This window comes from Atractosteus spatula, chromosome 2 (genome assembly GCF_055471065.1).
Source record: "Atractosteus spatula isolate fAtrSpa1 chromosome 2, fAtrSpa1.hap1, whole genome shotgun sequence".
Taxonomy (NCBI): domain Eukaryota; kingdom Metazoa; phylum Chordata; class Actinopteri; order Semionotiformes; family Lepisosteidae; genus Atractosteus; species Atractosteus spatula.
The window spans coordinates 71,242,901-71,258,423 of record NC_142707.1 but is presented as its reverse complement, the minus strand read 5'-3'; the positions used below and the strand labels follow the sequence as shown (position 1 = coordinate 71,258,423).

At 39.8% G+C, this 15,523-nt stretch overlaps 1 protein-coding gene across 1 annotated transcript; it reads right to left on the bottom strand.

Annotated features, from left to right (window-relative positions):
- Nucleotides 1-639: 639 nt before the first annotated feature.
- On the bottom strand, nucleotides 640-5,464 carry fhl5 (four and a half LIM domains 5). Its single transcript, XM_088939004.1, has 5 exons — nucleotides 5,220-5,464; nucleotides 4,263-4,437; nucleotides 3,841-4,010; nucleotides 2,413-2,599; nucleotides 640-2,128 (listed from the first exon to the last, which is right to left on the bottom strand). The coding sequence occupies exons 1-5, from the start codon at nucleotides 5,376-5,378 to the stop codon at nucleotides 1,977-1,979; spliced, it is 843 nt and encodes a 280-aa protein (XP_088795130.1). The 5' UTR covers nucleotides 5,379-5,464; the 3' UTR covers nucleotides 640-1,976.
- Between the last annotated feature and the right edge of the window lie 10,059 nt (nucleotides 5,465-15,523).

Here is a 15,523-nt window from a genome sequence, read left to right as displayed (position 1 = left end):
AGCTCTGGGGCCCTGGGATCTATTTCAGACCCGGGGTGGCATCTGTGTTCTGTGTGGGTTTCCACCAGATACTCTGATTTCTTCCAGCATCCCCAAAACATCCTGGTGGGTTAGTTGGGCCTTGGTGTGAATGAGTACGTGTCTGTGTGGCTATGTGTCTGTGTCTGCGGTAGACTGGTGTTCTGTCCAGAAGGTATCCTGCCATTCTCCCTTTGCTTGGATAAGCTCTACCTCCCCTGCAACCATACATTGGATAAAGCACTTAGAAGATGGATAGATGCATATTTCAGTCTCCTAAATTTGTACATTACGTTTTTCCTTTTATCATGGTGTTCAAGGGAACGTTTCCGCAGGTCTTTCCTCCCGGCAGCTGTCAGGGTGTATAACGCTGCCCTAGGCTAGGACTGTTAGCCCTTCATTAGCCCTTCATTTGCTCATCTATGCACAGCATGTTGCTCCACTGTACTTTTTTTTTTTGGACACTCAATCTGTATATACCTATGCATATTTTACACATATTTTATTGTTTTTACAGTGACTATGAGCATATTTTGCACACACCTATGTGTTTATTTTTATTTATTTTATATTTATTTTGTATTGCTGTACGTATTTTAATTTTTCATCTAAACTTTCATCTTTTTTTTTTTTGCTTGTCTTAGGTTGGACTGCTGTAACACATCAGTTTCCCTTCGAGATCAATAGTCTTATCTATCTAAGCCAACTGGGAAGAAAATTCCAGAGGATTCAACAACAATATCCTACCTGATAGCTGAAGCCACAACCCTCTCATCTTGAGCCCTAACAAATACTACATGCTGCTGCCTGTTTTAGTGAATTAAGACACTTTTTAAAGTTATAAAAATCAATATTAATGTGTAAACTAGTATTGTCGTTGCAGCAAGAAAGAAGGTATATTAGTGCTGAATAATAACAATGAAATAATGGGAGATTTAAGTACTGCTATTATACAGTTCATGCATTAACAGTAGGGTTTTTAAAATTCAAATTATGAATTTTAGTTGTATATTTTAATTTCATAACTACCAATTCTAACAATATCTACCTTTATTTTGTGTAAAGACCAACTGAATTGAAATTACAATCAAGCTTTCAGTTATTTTTACTTACGTAGTGAAATTTTACTATAAGAACATGAAACCAGAAACTTGACAGAATCACTAATTTATGCTATTATTACTCATAAAAATGGCTAAATAGTAAAAATAAAAATATTAATTATAAATATTACTAAAATGTAATCAAAGTCCTGATTAAATGTTTATCTGTGGCTTTACATTGCTCTTACTGAAATATATACAGTACAAGTGTGTGCTATATACTCTCACAAATGTATATGATGTAGCTAAAGAAATCCTTCAAAATAAGTAGCAATACACAAAAACGTCTTCAGCACATAATATATAAATTAAATAGAACATATCACAAATTCTAGATTGTCCTTTTAATTTAACTATAAGCTAAACAGAACTCTTACGACTATCAAATAACCCTATCAATTAACAATATTGTTGATAAAACTAAAATATCAGCCATGCTTTTCATATTTTCTTTGCAATATAATTGAAGCAATGCTCTTAGGTCACCTCAGGCAGTAATAATTTGTTCTTATTGATAATCATTAAAATAGCTCATTTTTCTCAGTGCCTGCATTGAAACACACACGGAGTAGATGCATCAGAGCTTGTATCAGACAAAGGCGTGCAAGTTTCATTTTGAAAAGATGAGCACTTCAGCTTCCAATATATTAATCAAGCTTGCTTTGTAGCTGCCTACAGTTTATACTGTAGTTTTGTTTTTCTATTCACTGAAAAAATGTTGCACACCTATAAGAGAATCAAAGACTCTGTTGTCTGCAACTCTTAGAGAGACTCTGTAAAACTGTTAGTGAGCAAATCAAACTGCACGTTTCGAAGAAGAAGACGGCTTAGAAACATCTCGTGATATTTGCTTGTCTACTTTTCTCTGCCGCAGTCGGTGCAGAGGACATCGTCGCGGTGAGTGAGGAACCCCCGTCCCACCAGAGACACAGAGCACTTCATGCAGCTGAAGCACTCACTGTGCCACTGGCGCTCCTCAAAGGAAATGTACTTCACTCCTGCAAGGCCTGATAGGAACAAAACTGGGTTATCGCTAATTAAACATTCTTAAAGAACACTTTATATAACCTGTCATTCCCTCGACTGCAATGTCTGCTCGTGTTCCTTAGTTGCTATTCTAGTACTGCAGCAATGAAAATAAAGCCCTTCGGGAACAATCTCGGCACTAGATTAAGGGAGCAGGAACACCGAGGCAAACTTCAGTGAAAGATTCCACCCATTCATGCATAAACAGCTCTGCGATGACCTCTGTCATGTCATGAATGTTTTCCTGATAATTCAGTGCACTTACTTGTAATGGGCTTTGTGCATCCAGCACATTTCTTAGCGTACAGATTGCTGAAGCAGTCCAGACAGTAGGGGAATTGATCTCTGGAGGTGAAGCGCTGCCCTGCCAGCTGCTTCTTACACCCAATGCACAAGAAGCACTCCCGATGCCAGGGCTTGTCGTTGTAAGTCACTCCGCCGGTTGTTATAGCCTTCCAAAACAAGACCAACACCTTCAGGAGGGGCGCGGTGCAGTTTTCTTTTCTGTCACTTCTCAGTTCATTTTCGATAACAGCTGCTTAATCTGTGCTGGCTAATGATCCTAACCTTGCAGTCAGGGGTTAAAGTGCGTCCATCAAAGAGCACACTCACACTCAAGCATAGCAAGAACATGTAAACTCTGCACAGACAGAACCAGATCTGAACCCAGGACCCTGGTGCTGTGAAATGACTGCAGTGCCATGTGGCCTGGATTTGAATATCCAATATTTTTTTTCATTTTTCCAACTTGATTAAACACCATGGATAAAAATAGTGCACACTATCCAGTATATATTTATTTGGTAGAGGATGATCTTAACTGTACTTAACTAAATCTTATTTTTCAGTGTTTCCCAGCCCATCAGACAGCAATGATGATAAAAATGGGAATCAATGCTGTGCATCTTGCAGTATGATTCATAGATAACTGTAATTTAACAACTTATTTATTAGCAAGAAGTAACATTAATATACTGTAGGTACTGTAATGATTTCTTTTGTTTTATGACCATAAATTAAGTGAGAAAGTCAAAAGCTGAGAGAGTTGTGTGTGTGGGGGATTAGTTTGCTAGGGAAACCTCACCAGTAGTGACAATCTTTCTTTCTGATATTGATTCAGAAAAAATCCAGACGAAGGAAACATTCCTTTCAATACAGCAGGAGCTGCTGAGTGCTGTTCTATTACATTTTTTTGTTATTGTAAGCATCTGTTTTAGTTTTTACTTTCATCCAAAGGAAACCTTGAGTATTATAAGAGCAAAATAATATTTATTAATAGTAGTAAATTATAAAAGCAAAGCAACATAATCCATTCATTCCATTTCTTCTCATTCAGGATCACGGGGGGAGCTGTAGTTCATCCAATGGAGCAAGAGGCACAAGGCAGGGTACACCCTGGACAGGACACCACACAGACACAGACATGCACACACACAAACACCAGGGCCAATCTTCCCAGAAGCCAATTAACACACCGTATATTTTGGACTGGGGGAGGAAACCCAAACAAACATGGGGAGAGCATCCAAACACTACATAGACACCACTCCCAGAAGTGGGATTGAACCCATGGCCCCATCACTGCAATGTAACAGCGCTAACCACTGCACCACTGTGCTGCCCTTAGAGCAATATAATAATAATTGTGAGGGTCATTGCCAAACCTCATCATTGTTTTTTACATTATGCTCACCTTTTTACAAGAGCTGCAATGGTAAGCAAACTGTTTCTCAAAACAGGGGACACAAAAGTAGCCGTTATCTTTGGGGATAAAGGACTTGGTCCCTATGGGCTGCTGGCAGCGATGGCACAGGAAGCAGGTCTCATGCCAGTGGTTCCCCTTGTACTCCATTTTGCGAGAACCTGCCGAGAAGGAGGAATCAAGTTAGACTCCATACCATGTGCGTATGAGGCATGCAAGGTCAAAGCAGAATGAGTCTTCATGTTTCCTTTGATTTCTGACGTACTGCTATGGTATAAAGCTTCACTGTAGTACTGCAGATAATGCTATGGTAATGCAACACAGTCCTGGGGTGTTGCTGAACAACATGTATGAATTTAGTTGTTCATCTTTGACTCATCCAGTGAGATTGAAGTTCCTCTTATTTACTGTACCAGGCATGATGGTTTTCTTGCAGGTGAAGCACTTGGAGGAGTACTCGTTGGAATAGCACTCTGTGCAGAGAAGAAGGTCATCTTTCACAGCGAAGGGCTTCTCCACCAGAGACCGGCTGCACTTGGCACACTTGAAGCACTGCTCGTGCCAGTGACGATCCTTGTACGAAAGATCCTTTGACACACGAAACGAGAGAGGATAACCACTTTAAATTCAAAGAAAGTGGTAAAGTTACTCTGAATCCCTGCTTGCTTGCTTTGCCAGGAAACTTGAGAGCTGTGGGCTCATGTCTCCAGCAATGTTGCTACAGTTGTATTTTTGATAAAGACACTTCTTGCTCGGTAATGTCATAGAAACTGCAATAGGCTGGGGCCAATACTAGAAGGTAGAAGGCTTGTGAAGGAATTTTACAAATACATACACAGCACATTATTTATTCAATCTTACTGCAGGTGATAAATGTGGCTGAAACATTTTTGAAACATTGTAAGATATACTTTCATGCAGTAATTATACAACATTCTCTATTCAGAGGTAAACAGCAAATTATGGTCAGTAAAAAGTACAAGTTTTCACTAGTTTGCACTGTTACTTTCTTCGCATTTAAGCCAGGGAAAACCAAGCAGAATATTTTTTGTTACGTCACATATATCCATTCATCCATTTTCTAATTGCTTTATCAGATCTACAGGGTCACGGGAAGCAACCTCCCAAGCATATCCCAGCAAACACCAGGTGTAAGGCTAGATACACCCTGGGTGAGATGCCAGTCCATCAAAGGTTTCATATATATGCATTATTTTATATTATTTCATTGTGCATTCATACATTTTATGTCATATTTACTATGGCCCACCACAGTAACCCTTAAGAGAGGTTTAGAAATGTTCAAAGCTCCCGAGATGCTAACATGCACAATTTGTACACCATTCATATTGAATTGCATAGAAACCTACCTTATAGTTACATCCAATTGGCATCATACAGTCTTCACAGCAGTTGGCAAATAAATTCTCATAGCACTTGGTACAGTACTGGGTTTCATCTTTCAAAATATATTTTTTTCCCAGCAGTGAATCCTTGCAGTAATGACAGTCAAACCGTTCAGCTGACATTTTTGCAGTGAAGTAACTATCAACAAGAGAAAAGGGAATTATACAGTATGTTCATGAAGCATTCAAAACAACATCATCAGCATCAACTGCAATAAAATCACAAAATCATCGGGAACATTCCAAAAATCTTTTTTTTGTGTCAGGAGCACTGACATTTTATTGAATAGCCACAACAAAGATGAATTTATTATGTTGATTGTCATCAACAGGGGTTCGATTGTGAAAGTCACAGGCCTGTAGTATGTGTGGTCACTGTGAGAAACAATGCAAGCTGTACATCTTGAAATCATACTCTCTACTAGCTTTTAGATGTTGTCTCTGTCACTCTCCTCTACTAGTTCCTGGGAAAACATGTGCCTGTTCATTGTTTCTTAAGCCAGGGATGCCACATGTCAATCCAGCTCATCCCTCAAATGTTCAATGAGGCTCAAGTCTGGCAAGGAGGGATTCAGCATTATAGCTGTCACAGTCCCCACTCACGAGAAATCTGTTGCTACACAAGCAGTATGAGGACATGTGCTGTCCTGCTGGCGTGTTGTCACATTAGGATGAGTCCACAGGAAGGGCAGTGAAGTCCCAGGACTTGATCAATGTAGTATCACGCAGACAGGTAATACATCATAGGGTATGCAACTCTTACTGGAGCTTCAGCACCTCTTGGAGGAGAGGTATGTCCCTTACTGTGATCACTATATGAATGTGGTCGCTCAGAAAGCAGCAGGGGTTGGGCATCACTGCCAGGAGAGCTCTGTCTGACGAATCCCACCCGAGTATGTTTACAAGATGAGCTATTTGTGAAGTCCTGTATATCATTATTTGACTATATTTCATGAGATTACTTACAAAAGTTAGCACTCAATTAATCAGAATTTACTGTTTAATTATAGCATGTTTTTAATTGTAGAAGAGTTTATTGCCATATGTACAGTGCATGTAATTGGATTTCTGGAATTTTGGAATTTCTGAATTCTGAATTTTATTTCTCACACCGATCAGAAAACCACAGACAAATATCAACAAAAATATATAAAAGCTTTTCATAAACATCTTTATGCATTCAGGAGAAATGATTTCATTTGTATTGGAACTTGTTTCCTACTTTTGGTCTGTCCTTGAAGACCACACAATAATCAGTTTATATTAGAGGGAATAATAACTATGGGAAGCAATTAAATAACGGCTCTGTTCCACTAATGCAATGCTGTTACTCTATTCACCATGATGTTCAAGTGATCCATCCATCTGTTTTCTAAACACTTTGTCCAAAACCAGATAACAGGAGAGCTGGAGCCTATCCCACCAAGCAGCAGGCACAAGGCAGGACACACCACAGGACACCAGTCCATCACAGGGTACACAAAGACACAAACACACACACACTCCCACTAAGGCCAGTTTTCCCAGAAACTAGTTAATCTACTAGTAAGGCTTTGGGTTGTGGGAGGAAACTAGATCATTAAGAGAAATCCCATGTGAACACAGGGAGAACATACAACCTCCACACAGATAGATCCCCAGTCCAGAATTGAACCCAGGGCTTCAGCACTGCACGGCAGCAATGTTAACTACTGCTCCACTGTGCCACCCTTGTTCAAGTGTTCATCTGTTCAAAAACATAAGAACTTTAGCATTTAGGTGTAAGAATATCCCAGATCTGACTAAAGGTCAGTGCTGTATAAGTTCCCACAGTGTTAATCCAGCCTTTAGTTTTACTTGGCTGGAATCGCTGACGTGACTTTTGATGCTGCACATGGTCTTTGAGGACAGATGTAATTCCATTAGTTTGATTTGGAGCCACTGGAATGAAATCAAACTAGTGTGGGTACTGCGTATAATAGATCTCCCAGGAATATAAGGAAAGGAGGGGGACAAATTAAACAAGCTGCTCAGTTTACTCCCTGTTTAGTTACTCTGCATGTTCCACATTCTCGTGGACAGTGCAAATCAAGCTGGAAACTCAATTTGCAATGCAACAGGGAAATGCAAAGCTTATAAACAAGAGGTATATTTATCCTCATAAAACATTCCAACAATATGTAATGGCAGCCAAGAGCATTGCATACAACTCTTGTAGTTTAATCATTGTTGCTAAACTTAAATTATACCTTTCCATTCAGATGACTCTTGTTCAGATCAAGTTATCGAACGTTGCTATGGCTATCCATTTTTAGGTTAATGCCAAAACGTATCTAGATTTATCTAAATTCCTTTCCAACGTTCCCATTACAATCTACATTTTGATTAAAACACGTTTTTAACTTTCATTTTCTAGCTTTCCACGGCATATTTAAATCAATTTCTTATTTAATGATTTTTATTTTATAACTTCAATTTTACAAAGTAGACAGACTGAAAATCAGAATCTGTCTTGTAACTGAGACCAACTTAAGTAAGACAACAGGAATGTGAAGTGTCATTCAGTGGATTAAGAGAAAAATCTTCACAGTGAGCAAATTAAAGGACTAAATAAGCCTTTAGCCATACTGAACAAAAATGTCATTAACCACACAATGATTAAAATAGTAATTATTTAAACAGGTCAAGTAAAAGAATAAAGATACACTTTTCCTTTTAATTAAATTTAAAACGTCAATTAAATGTATAGGTCAGTATAAAATCAAGAGGCTAAATTGGAAGGACAAATCTTGTACAAGCCTTCATTTGAGCATTTGGTATGTGCAGTGCAAAAATGCTACTTGAAACAGAAGTCAGTGTGGAGTCAATATGGAGTATGAAACTATCAGGCAGTAAGTAAGGCAGGACGTAGATTATAGATTAAAGGTAATGTATATGTATATACAGTAATAAACAAGAACTTCAGAACAGTTACAAATGACAGAAGGAATCTGGCTTATCTAGCCCATTAAGTACAGTTATTAGTAACTAATTGATTAGTTAATAATTGATTAGAATGACCTCTTCGAGCTATTTCTTGAAAAGAAGTAGGGTAGCTTATTTCATACTCCCATAACCCGCTGCATAAAGGGGTGACTTTTTTTTCTCGGTTTTAAATGCACTTGAACATAGTTTCCATGTGTGTCCTCCCGTTCATATTTCAGTGCTCAATCTGAAGAAGTCTGCTGGGTTGACTTTCTGAATGTATTTAAAGATTTAAATACTTGCATCAAGGCACCTCAACCTGACACGAGTACCATCCAGTGCTCTTATCAATTGAAACTGAAGTTTCTGTTATTCACCTGATGTGATAGTTTTCTTGCAGGTAGAATATTTGGAGGAGTACTCATTTGAATAGCAAACGAATAATCACCTCCTGAATGTACAATGCTATCCTATGGGAAATACTTTATTTTACTTATACAGTATATCAAATTCAGGTTCAATACTATATTGCCATAACAAACAGATCTCTTGAGAAGCTATGATACTGTATGATGTTTTACATGGTTTATCAACATGAATTATACTGTAAGAGAGGTGTTGAATCACATCTACCAGCAAAGTTTGCATGAGGCAGCTATGAATAAACACAAAACAAATAACTTAGTGTATATAAACAAAATAACTTCAAACAAAATAATAAAATAAATTATATTTTTATTATATTGCATATATTATTTTTATTCACAAATATAAAAATGCCTACTGTACTAATTTACGTCTAGCCTTCAATATAGTGAACAAACGTTTTGCAGTGGAAGAGAAAAAGGATAAGATGAAGCACATACCTTACGGAAGCTGATGTTGTTAACAATGTTGTGTGATGAAGGGTCTAGGTGTGAAATCAGCCATGGAAAAGATGAAGTCAAAGTGGGATTGAAGGGCATGAACATAAAAGATCATCTATAAATACTATCTCTCTCATTACCCTTAATCTCTGGGGAGAGGAACCATGCTCTCCTGCACAGTTCTGTACCTTTTAAGGGAGAAATTCACTTGGGCTGTACCCTGAAACCTCCCCTTGGCCAATAAATCCCATTTTCATCTTCTGATTATGGTGAAGGCATTTAAAATAAAAAAAAAACTAAATGGAATTAACTCCTTTTACAGGTTCTTCAAGATGAAGCTCTTTTCCATATTAATGGTAATAGGCTTGATAAAATGTAAAAATACTTTTGACAAAGAGGGTGAAAGCAAAGACTAACTATTGCACTTAATCTTAATTTTGCATTTTCTTATTTTTAAATAATATCCATTGATGAATTTAATGGAGAACAAATGCTTGCCTGTCAATGTTACATATGAATAAAAACTAAGACTGATTTGTTTTCACATTTTCTTATTGTGTGTATTAATTAATAGCATTTTATAATTTTTTGCAATAAATGAATAGAATATAAAGACAATCTTTAATATAGGTGACAAAAAAATTGGAAAAGGACACGGAGGTTTGCAATTGGCAGCTCTACATAGATTGCTAATGTAGATTTCAGCATTGATTACAATGAGTCCTCGAGACTGAGGTCTACAATGAAGTTGGATGTGCTTTTAAGAAGTTCTAGCGCAGATGAGAATTCTTGAATTGTGAAGTTGCAAACCTGTTCCAAACTACCAGAATGGTCTCCGATGAATTTGAACCTGTGTCCAAACAAAAAAAGCCCAGAGCAGCAGGCAGGGGGTCAGTTTAAGCTAAAGTGTGACTTTAGACTCTCAACAATGTTCTAGCGAAAAGCAGCACTGTGAAAAATAAGGCTCAGGATTTGCCAGGTTATTTAACAAGTGAAGAGGACATGGACATGAATCTGGATAACAAAACCAAGGTGCTTCCTACTATTTGGACTACAAGACAATTTGAAATTCCCATAGCTGATCAGGGCGAACAGGAATCTTGACTGCATGTCTTTGAAAGATCCCTGGTAGCCTTCTATACTCTAGATCTAAAACAAAAACAGATTTGTATTTGAGTTTGAGCCATGTGGCCATTTAGCCATGTTGAGAGTTTTGGAGAAAGCTTAAGTTGCGACTTTAGTGCAGACCACTGTCAATGATTAATCTGAACAACTGACACATTTTACATTCTACTGCTGCATGCACAAACATTCCTCGGTAATGGGGTAAAAAATTGTTTCAGAAGATAGTGAGGTGTCAGATACTGCAGAATGTTAAAATGCTATTCACAGTTATTCTGTATTCAATTTCAACCAGCTGGTGAATGAAGGAATAAAGCTTTTTAATGTCCAAGTAAAAGGGCATTTTCAAATTTATAATAGTCAGTGCTAATTTTGTTCTTTCCCAGCCCACTCTTTAAGGTTTAGCTATCTAGGGTTCACAATCATCTTTGATTTCTCTATTTAAAAGGAAAGCTATGCAAACAGCTGGACAGCTGCTATACTTATACTATCCCCTTCTCTGACTTGCATTGTTTCAGGGTTAATCTCCCAATTACAAGATCAGTAACAGTCTTCAGTATTGAACATGTTGGAGACAGCTGAGGAAAAACACTTGCCAATCAGCCCTGCCAAACATTGCTCTACCTTGGCTCTACAATATCTTTTTAGCCATCCTTTCCTAGTACAATAGGTGCCTTTTTGGCGTTGTGAATTGACAATTGTTACAGTGTGGTATTTACAGTATATTCTAATTTTTGTGTGGTGTTTTGCATAAAATAAGTTTAGGAATAGAGCATTAGACACTGAGTGTAACTGGAAACAGTGACCCCGTACTTACAATGTGCTGTTACCGCCATGTTAAAGCTGATAAATACATACTTTAGTATTAGTTTTGTATCGTTAATATAATAACAGCAACAACAGGCTTTGTGCCGCTATGATCTTCACTGGGAGCAAGATGGCACCGACAAGGAAGGCTGCCGTCCCACGAGCTCCAATTCGTTTCTGTCTATTTCTCTACTTTACACTGTTTTCTGTACCGCTAACTGTACATACTGCTTGTTCGGTGATCAGCTATGACCAACAAACGCTATTAGACATAGGATCGACTATCAGCACAACCAGGCTTGCACCAAAAATAACGATGGATTACCTGGACTTTGGAGTCTTACCTGTACCTGCTCCTGGAGGAAAGCGGTGACAACGCAGGAAGAGAGGTAAGCGGGCAGGTGTCTTGGTTAGACTGAGACAACGCAGCAATCGCCCTCCACTTCTGAGCATACTTCTCGCTAATGTTCAATCACTTGACAACAAGCTGGACGAGCTGAGAGCCAGGCTTGCTTTTCAAAGTGACATTAAAAACTTCAATGTGCTAGCGTTTACCGAAACCTGACTTGACTCATCTATTCCAGAGGCTGCTATCCTCCCGAAAGGTTTTTCTGTCCACCGTCAGGACAGGACAGTGGACTCAGGAAAGATCAGGGGCGGAGGGGTGTGCATCATGGTTAATAACTCCTGGTGTACAGCTGTGGAGACTATTTCACACCTGACAATAAAATGTCGCCCGTTTTATCCACCGAGGGAATTTACATTGGTGGTCCTCACGGCAGTGTATATTCCGCCACAGGCAAACACCACAGGAGCTCTGGAGGAGCTACACGAACACCTAAGCAGACATGAGAACTCATACCACGAGGGTGCATTCATCACAGTGGGGGACTTCAATGGCACAAACCTGAAGAAAATCATGCCAAACCTGCATCAGCATATAAATTGCCTGACGCGCTGAACAAACACGTTGGACAATGTTTACACTCCCTTCCGAGATGTTACAAAGCCCTCCCCCCACCTCTTTTCGGCAAATCTGATCACACCTCCATCCTGCTACTCCCTGCCTATAGGCAGAAACTCAAGCAAGAGAAGCCCGCGACAAGGACCATTCAGCACTGGTTGGAGGAATCGGACTCTGTTCTAAGCCACTGCTTTGCCACCACTGACTGGTGGATTTTTCACGAAGCTGCCGGGAACGACATTAACCTGTATGCGGACTATGCTACTAGCTATAGTATATCAGCAAATGCATAGAAGATGTTGTACCCAGGATTACTGTTCGCACATACCCAAATCAAAAACTGTGGCTAAATGGTGAAGTACGAGCTAAACTCAGAGCTAGAACATCCTTCAACTCTGGAGACAAGGACAAGTACAGAAAATCCAGATCTAATCTCAGAAAAGCCATCAGAAAAGCTAAATATACTGTAACTACAGAGTAAAACTGGAATCACACTATCACGATGATCGGGACACTTGGAATATGTGGAACTGAATCCGCACCATCACAGACTTCAAAGTGAAACTCAGCAACACGACACACACCACCTTTCCCCCAAATGAACTTAATTCATTTTACGCATGGTTTGAAGTCCATAACACAGAACCAGCTCAGAAAATACCAGTAAACCAGGGAGAACACCTACTGTCTGCCTCAAGAGGTGACATGTACAAAGTCTTTAAAAAGACTTATTCAAGCAAAGCTTCTGGCCCCGATGCTATCCCTGGTCACGTCCTGAAGGCCTGCGCAGATCAACAGATCATGGACATATTTAATCTCTCCCTCACTCAATGCACAGTCCCCTCTTGCTTCAAGAAAACCACCTTCATCCCGATTCCCAAGAAAACTGGAGTCAACTGCCTAAATGACTACTGCCCCATTGCAATCACATCCATCATCATGAAATGCTTCGAGTGGCTGATCAAAGCAAACATCACCTCCTTACTGCCTGACACCTTGGACCCACTCCAATTTGTATATCGACAGAACAGATCAACTGAGGATGCCATTGCCACTGCTCTACACATTACCCTTTCACACCTAGATAAGAAAGGAACATATGTGAGAATGTTGTTTGTTTATTACAGCTCAGCATTCAACACCATCGTACCCTCAAGGTTTGTCACCAAGCTCCAGGACCTAGGACTAAGCTCCCCTCTCTGCAAGTGTTTCCTGGACTTTCTGACGGGCCGACCGCAGGTAGTGAGAGTAGGCACAAATACATCCTCCACTCTGACTCTGAACTTAGGTGCCCCCCAGGGCTGCGTACTCAGCCCTCTCCTCTACTCCCTATTCACCCACGACTGTGTTGCCAGGAATAAAACAAACTCGATATTAAGTTTCGGACGATACAACAATCATTGGCTTGATCACAAATGGTGATGAGTCCGCGTACAGGGAGGAGGTAGAAACGCTGACAGCATGGTGTCAGGACAACAACCTCTCTCTAAACACCAGCAAAACTAAGGAGTTGATCGTGGACTACAGGAAGTATCAAGGAATAGACCACGCACCCATTCACATCAGCGGGTCCGCAGTGGAGAGAGTCAACAGCTTCAAATTCCTAGGTGTCAACATCACAGACAATCTAACCTGGACCCACCACACCAACCTCGTAGCCAAGACAGCACAGCAGTGTCTGTTCTTTTTTTTTCCACAGACTAAAGAAGTTTGGCATACAGTTACACATCCTGACCAATTTCTACAGGTGCACCACTGAAAGCATCCTAACCAGCTGCATCACTCCCTGTGTGACTGTTGCGGTTCCGCGCGGGCTCGTGCCTTTGTCACTCCACCCTGCCAATTTGTCCTGCAACACCTGGGGCGCGAACCCAGGTCTCTGGTTTAACACAACAGGGAACCAGCCCCATGAGCTAAAGGAGACCTCCCTCAGCCCAGGCGGCTGAGGTCCCTGCTACTCACAGGGAGGGTGATGATGTCACCATGTCCAAACTAGCTCCGCTACCCCTGGTATGGTAACTGCTACGTCCGAGAGCACAAGGTACTCCAGAGGCTGGTGAAACTGGCACAAAACACTACTGGCTGCTCGCTACCAGACATCGAGGATATCTACTCTGTTAGATGCCTCAAGAAGGCCAGGTCTATCCTTAGGGACCCCAGTCATCTTAGCCACAACCTGTTCTCTCTACTACCATCTGGAAATTGGTACCGAAGTATACAGACCAAGACCACAGGTCTCAAAACAACTTCTTCCCCCAGGCAGTTACACTGCTCAACAGCCAACCACAGCAGATGTCTGCAATTACCCAAATGGTCGCTGGCGAATAGGCAACCTCCTTGAACAGATACTGTTCTGTACAGTACTGTAGGGTGTACCGGCGCCCTCCTGTCACTTGCACTCTCAGGACACATACGAACAGTGCTAAATACCTCCTATCATACCATATCTCCTTCTGTTACTTTCGCACAATCTGCAAATTGTATTGTAAATTGCAATTGTGTAATTTATTGTATCCTAATCTTAATCTAATCCATGTAAATTTCTGTCCTTCTTCTCTTCTATCCCTCTTTACGAGCTCACGATTAAAAACATTTCATGGCCGACAACACCGCTGCATGCTGTACTGTTTGTGCATTGATAAATAAACCTTGATTGATGGATTGATTGATTGGATAAATGATGATCTGATAATGAACAAATGGATCCAATAAACATCGACTTTTCACATAACATGAGAAGACCTTATGTGCGTGTATGAGAAAGAGACTGTATTATGAGTGTAAATGGTGAAGAATTGAAAAAAGAAAGGCTGAATTCATTCAATAAAAGTGAGTGAGAGCTATGTTAGTCATCAGCTTTCACAGACACTGACCAGTGACCTTGAAATTTCTGGTGAAAACAGAAAGTGGAGATAGAAAGCAGGAACAGGAGTTCAGTTGCTGACAGTTCACTGAGGAAAAGGAAAGATCATAGTTTCTTATTTCAAATAACAATATAGTGAGGCAAAAGAATCTCATTCAACCAGTCGACTAAGCACTAGTGATAACTTATATGGTATACAGTACATGAGGCTCTTTATATACAGTGCCTATAGAAAGTCTACACCCCCCTTGGACTTTTTCACATTTTATTGTATTACAGCTTGGAAACGTGATGTATTTAACTGAGAATTTTTGCCACTCATGAACACGAAGTACTCTATAATGTCACAGTAAAAAAATCCAGACATTTTACTAAATTAATTAAAAATAAAAAACCGAAAATAATTGAATGCATAAGTATTCACCCTCCTTGCTTTGACACACCTAAATTACCTCTGAAGTAACCAACTCTCTTCTCCAAGTCACATAATTACTTGACTGGAGTCAAACTGTGTGTAGTTGAGGTATTTCACATGATTTCAGAATAAATACACCTGTGTCTGGGAGCTTCCCCAGGAAACACTACTCCATTAAGACAAAGGAACATTCCAAGCAGAACCAAGACAAGGTTCTTGAAAAATACCAGTCAGGGTAAGGATATAAGAAAATTTCCAAGGTATTGCATATACCACGAAGCACAGTGA

Excerpts from the sequence above, each read along its gene's own strand:
- fhl5 (XM_088939004.1), bottom strand. The coding sequence starts at position 5,378 with ATGTCAGCTGAACGGTTTGACTGTCATTACTGCAAGGATTCACTGCTG. Across the intron at positions 4,438-5,219 it reads CAATTGGATGTAACTATAAG|GATCTTTCGTACAAGGATCG; the intron begins GTAGGTTTCTAT and ends CGTGTGTCAAAG. Across the intron at positions 2,600-3,840 it reads ATTGCAGCTCTTGTAAAAAG|GCTATAACAACCGGCGGAGT; the intron begins GTGAGCATAATG and ends TTGTTTTGGAAG.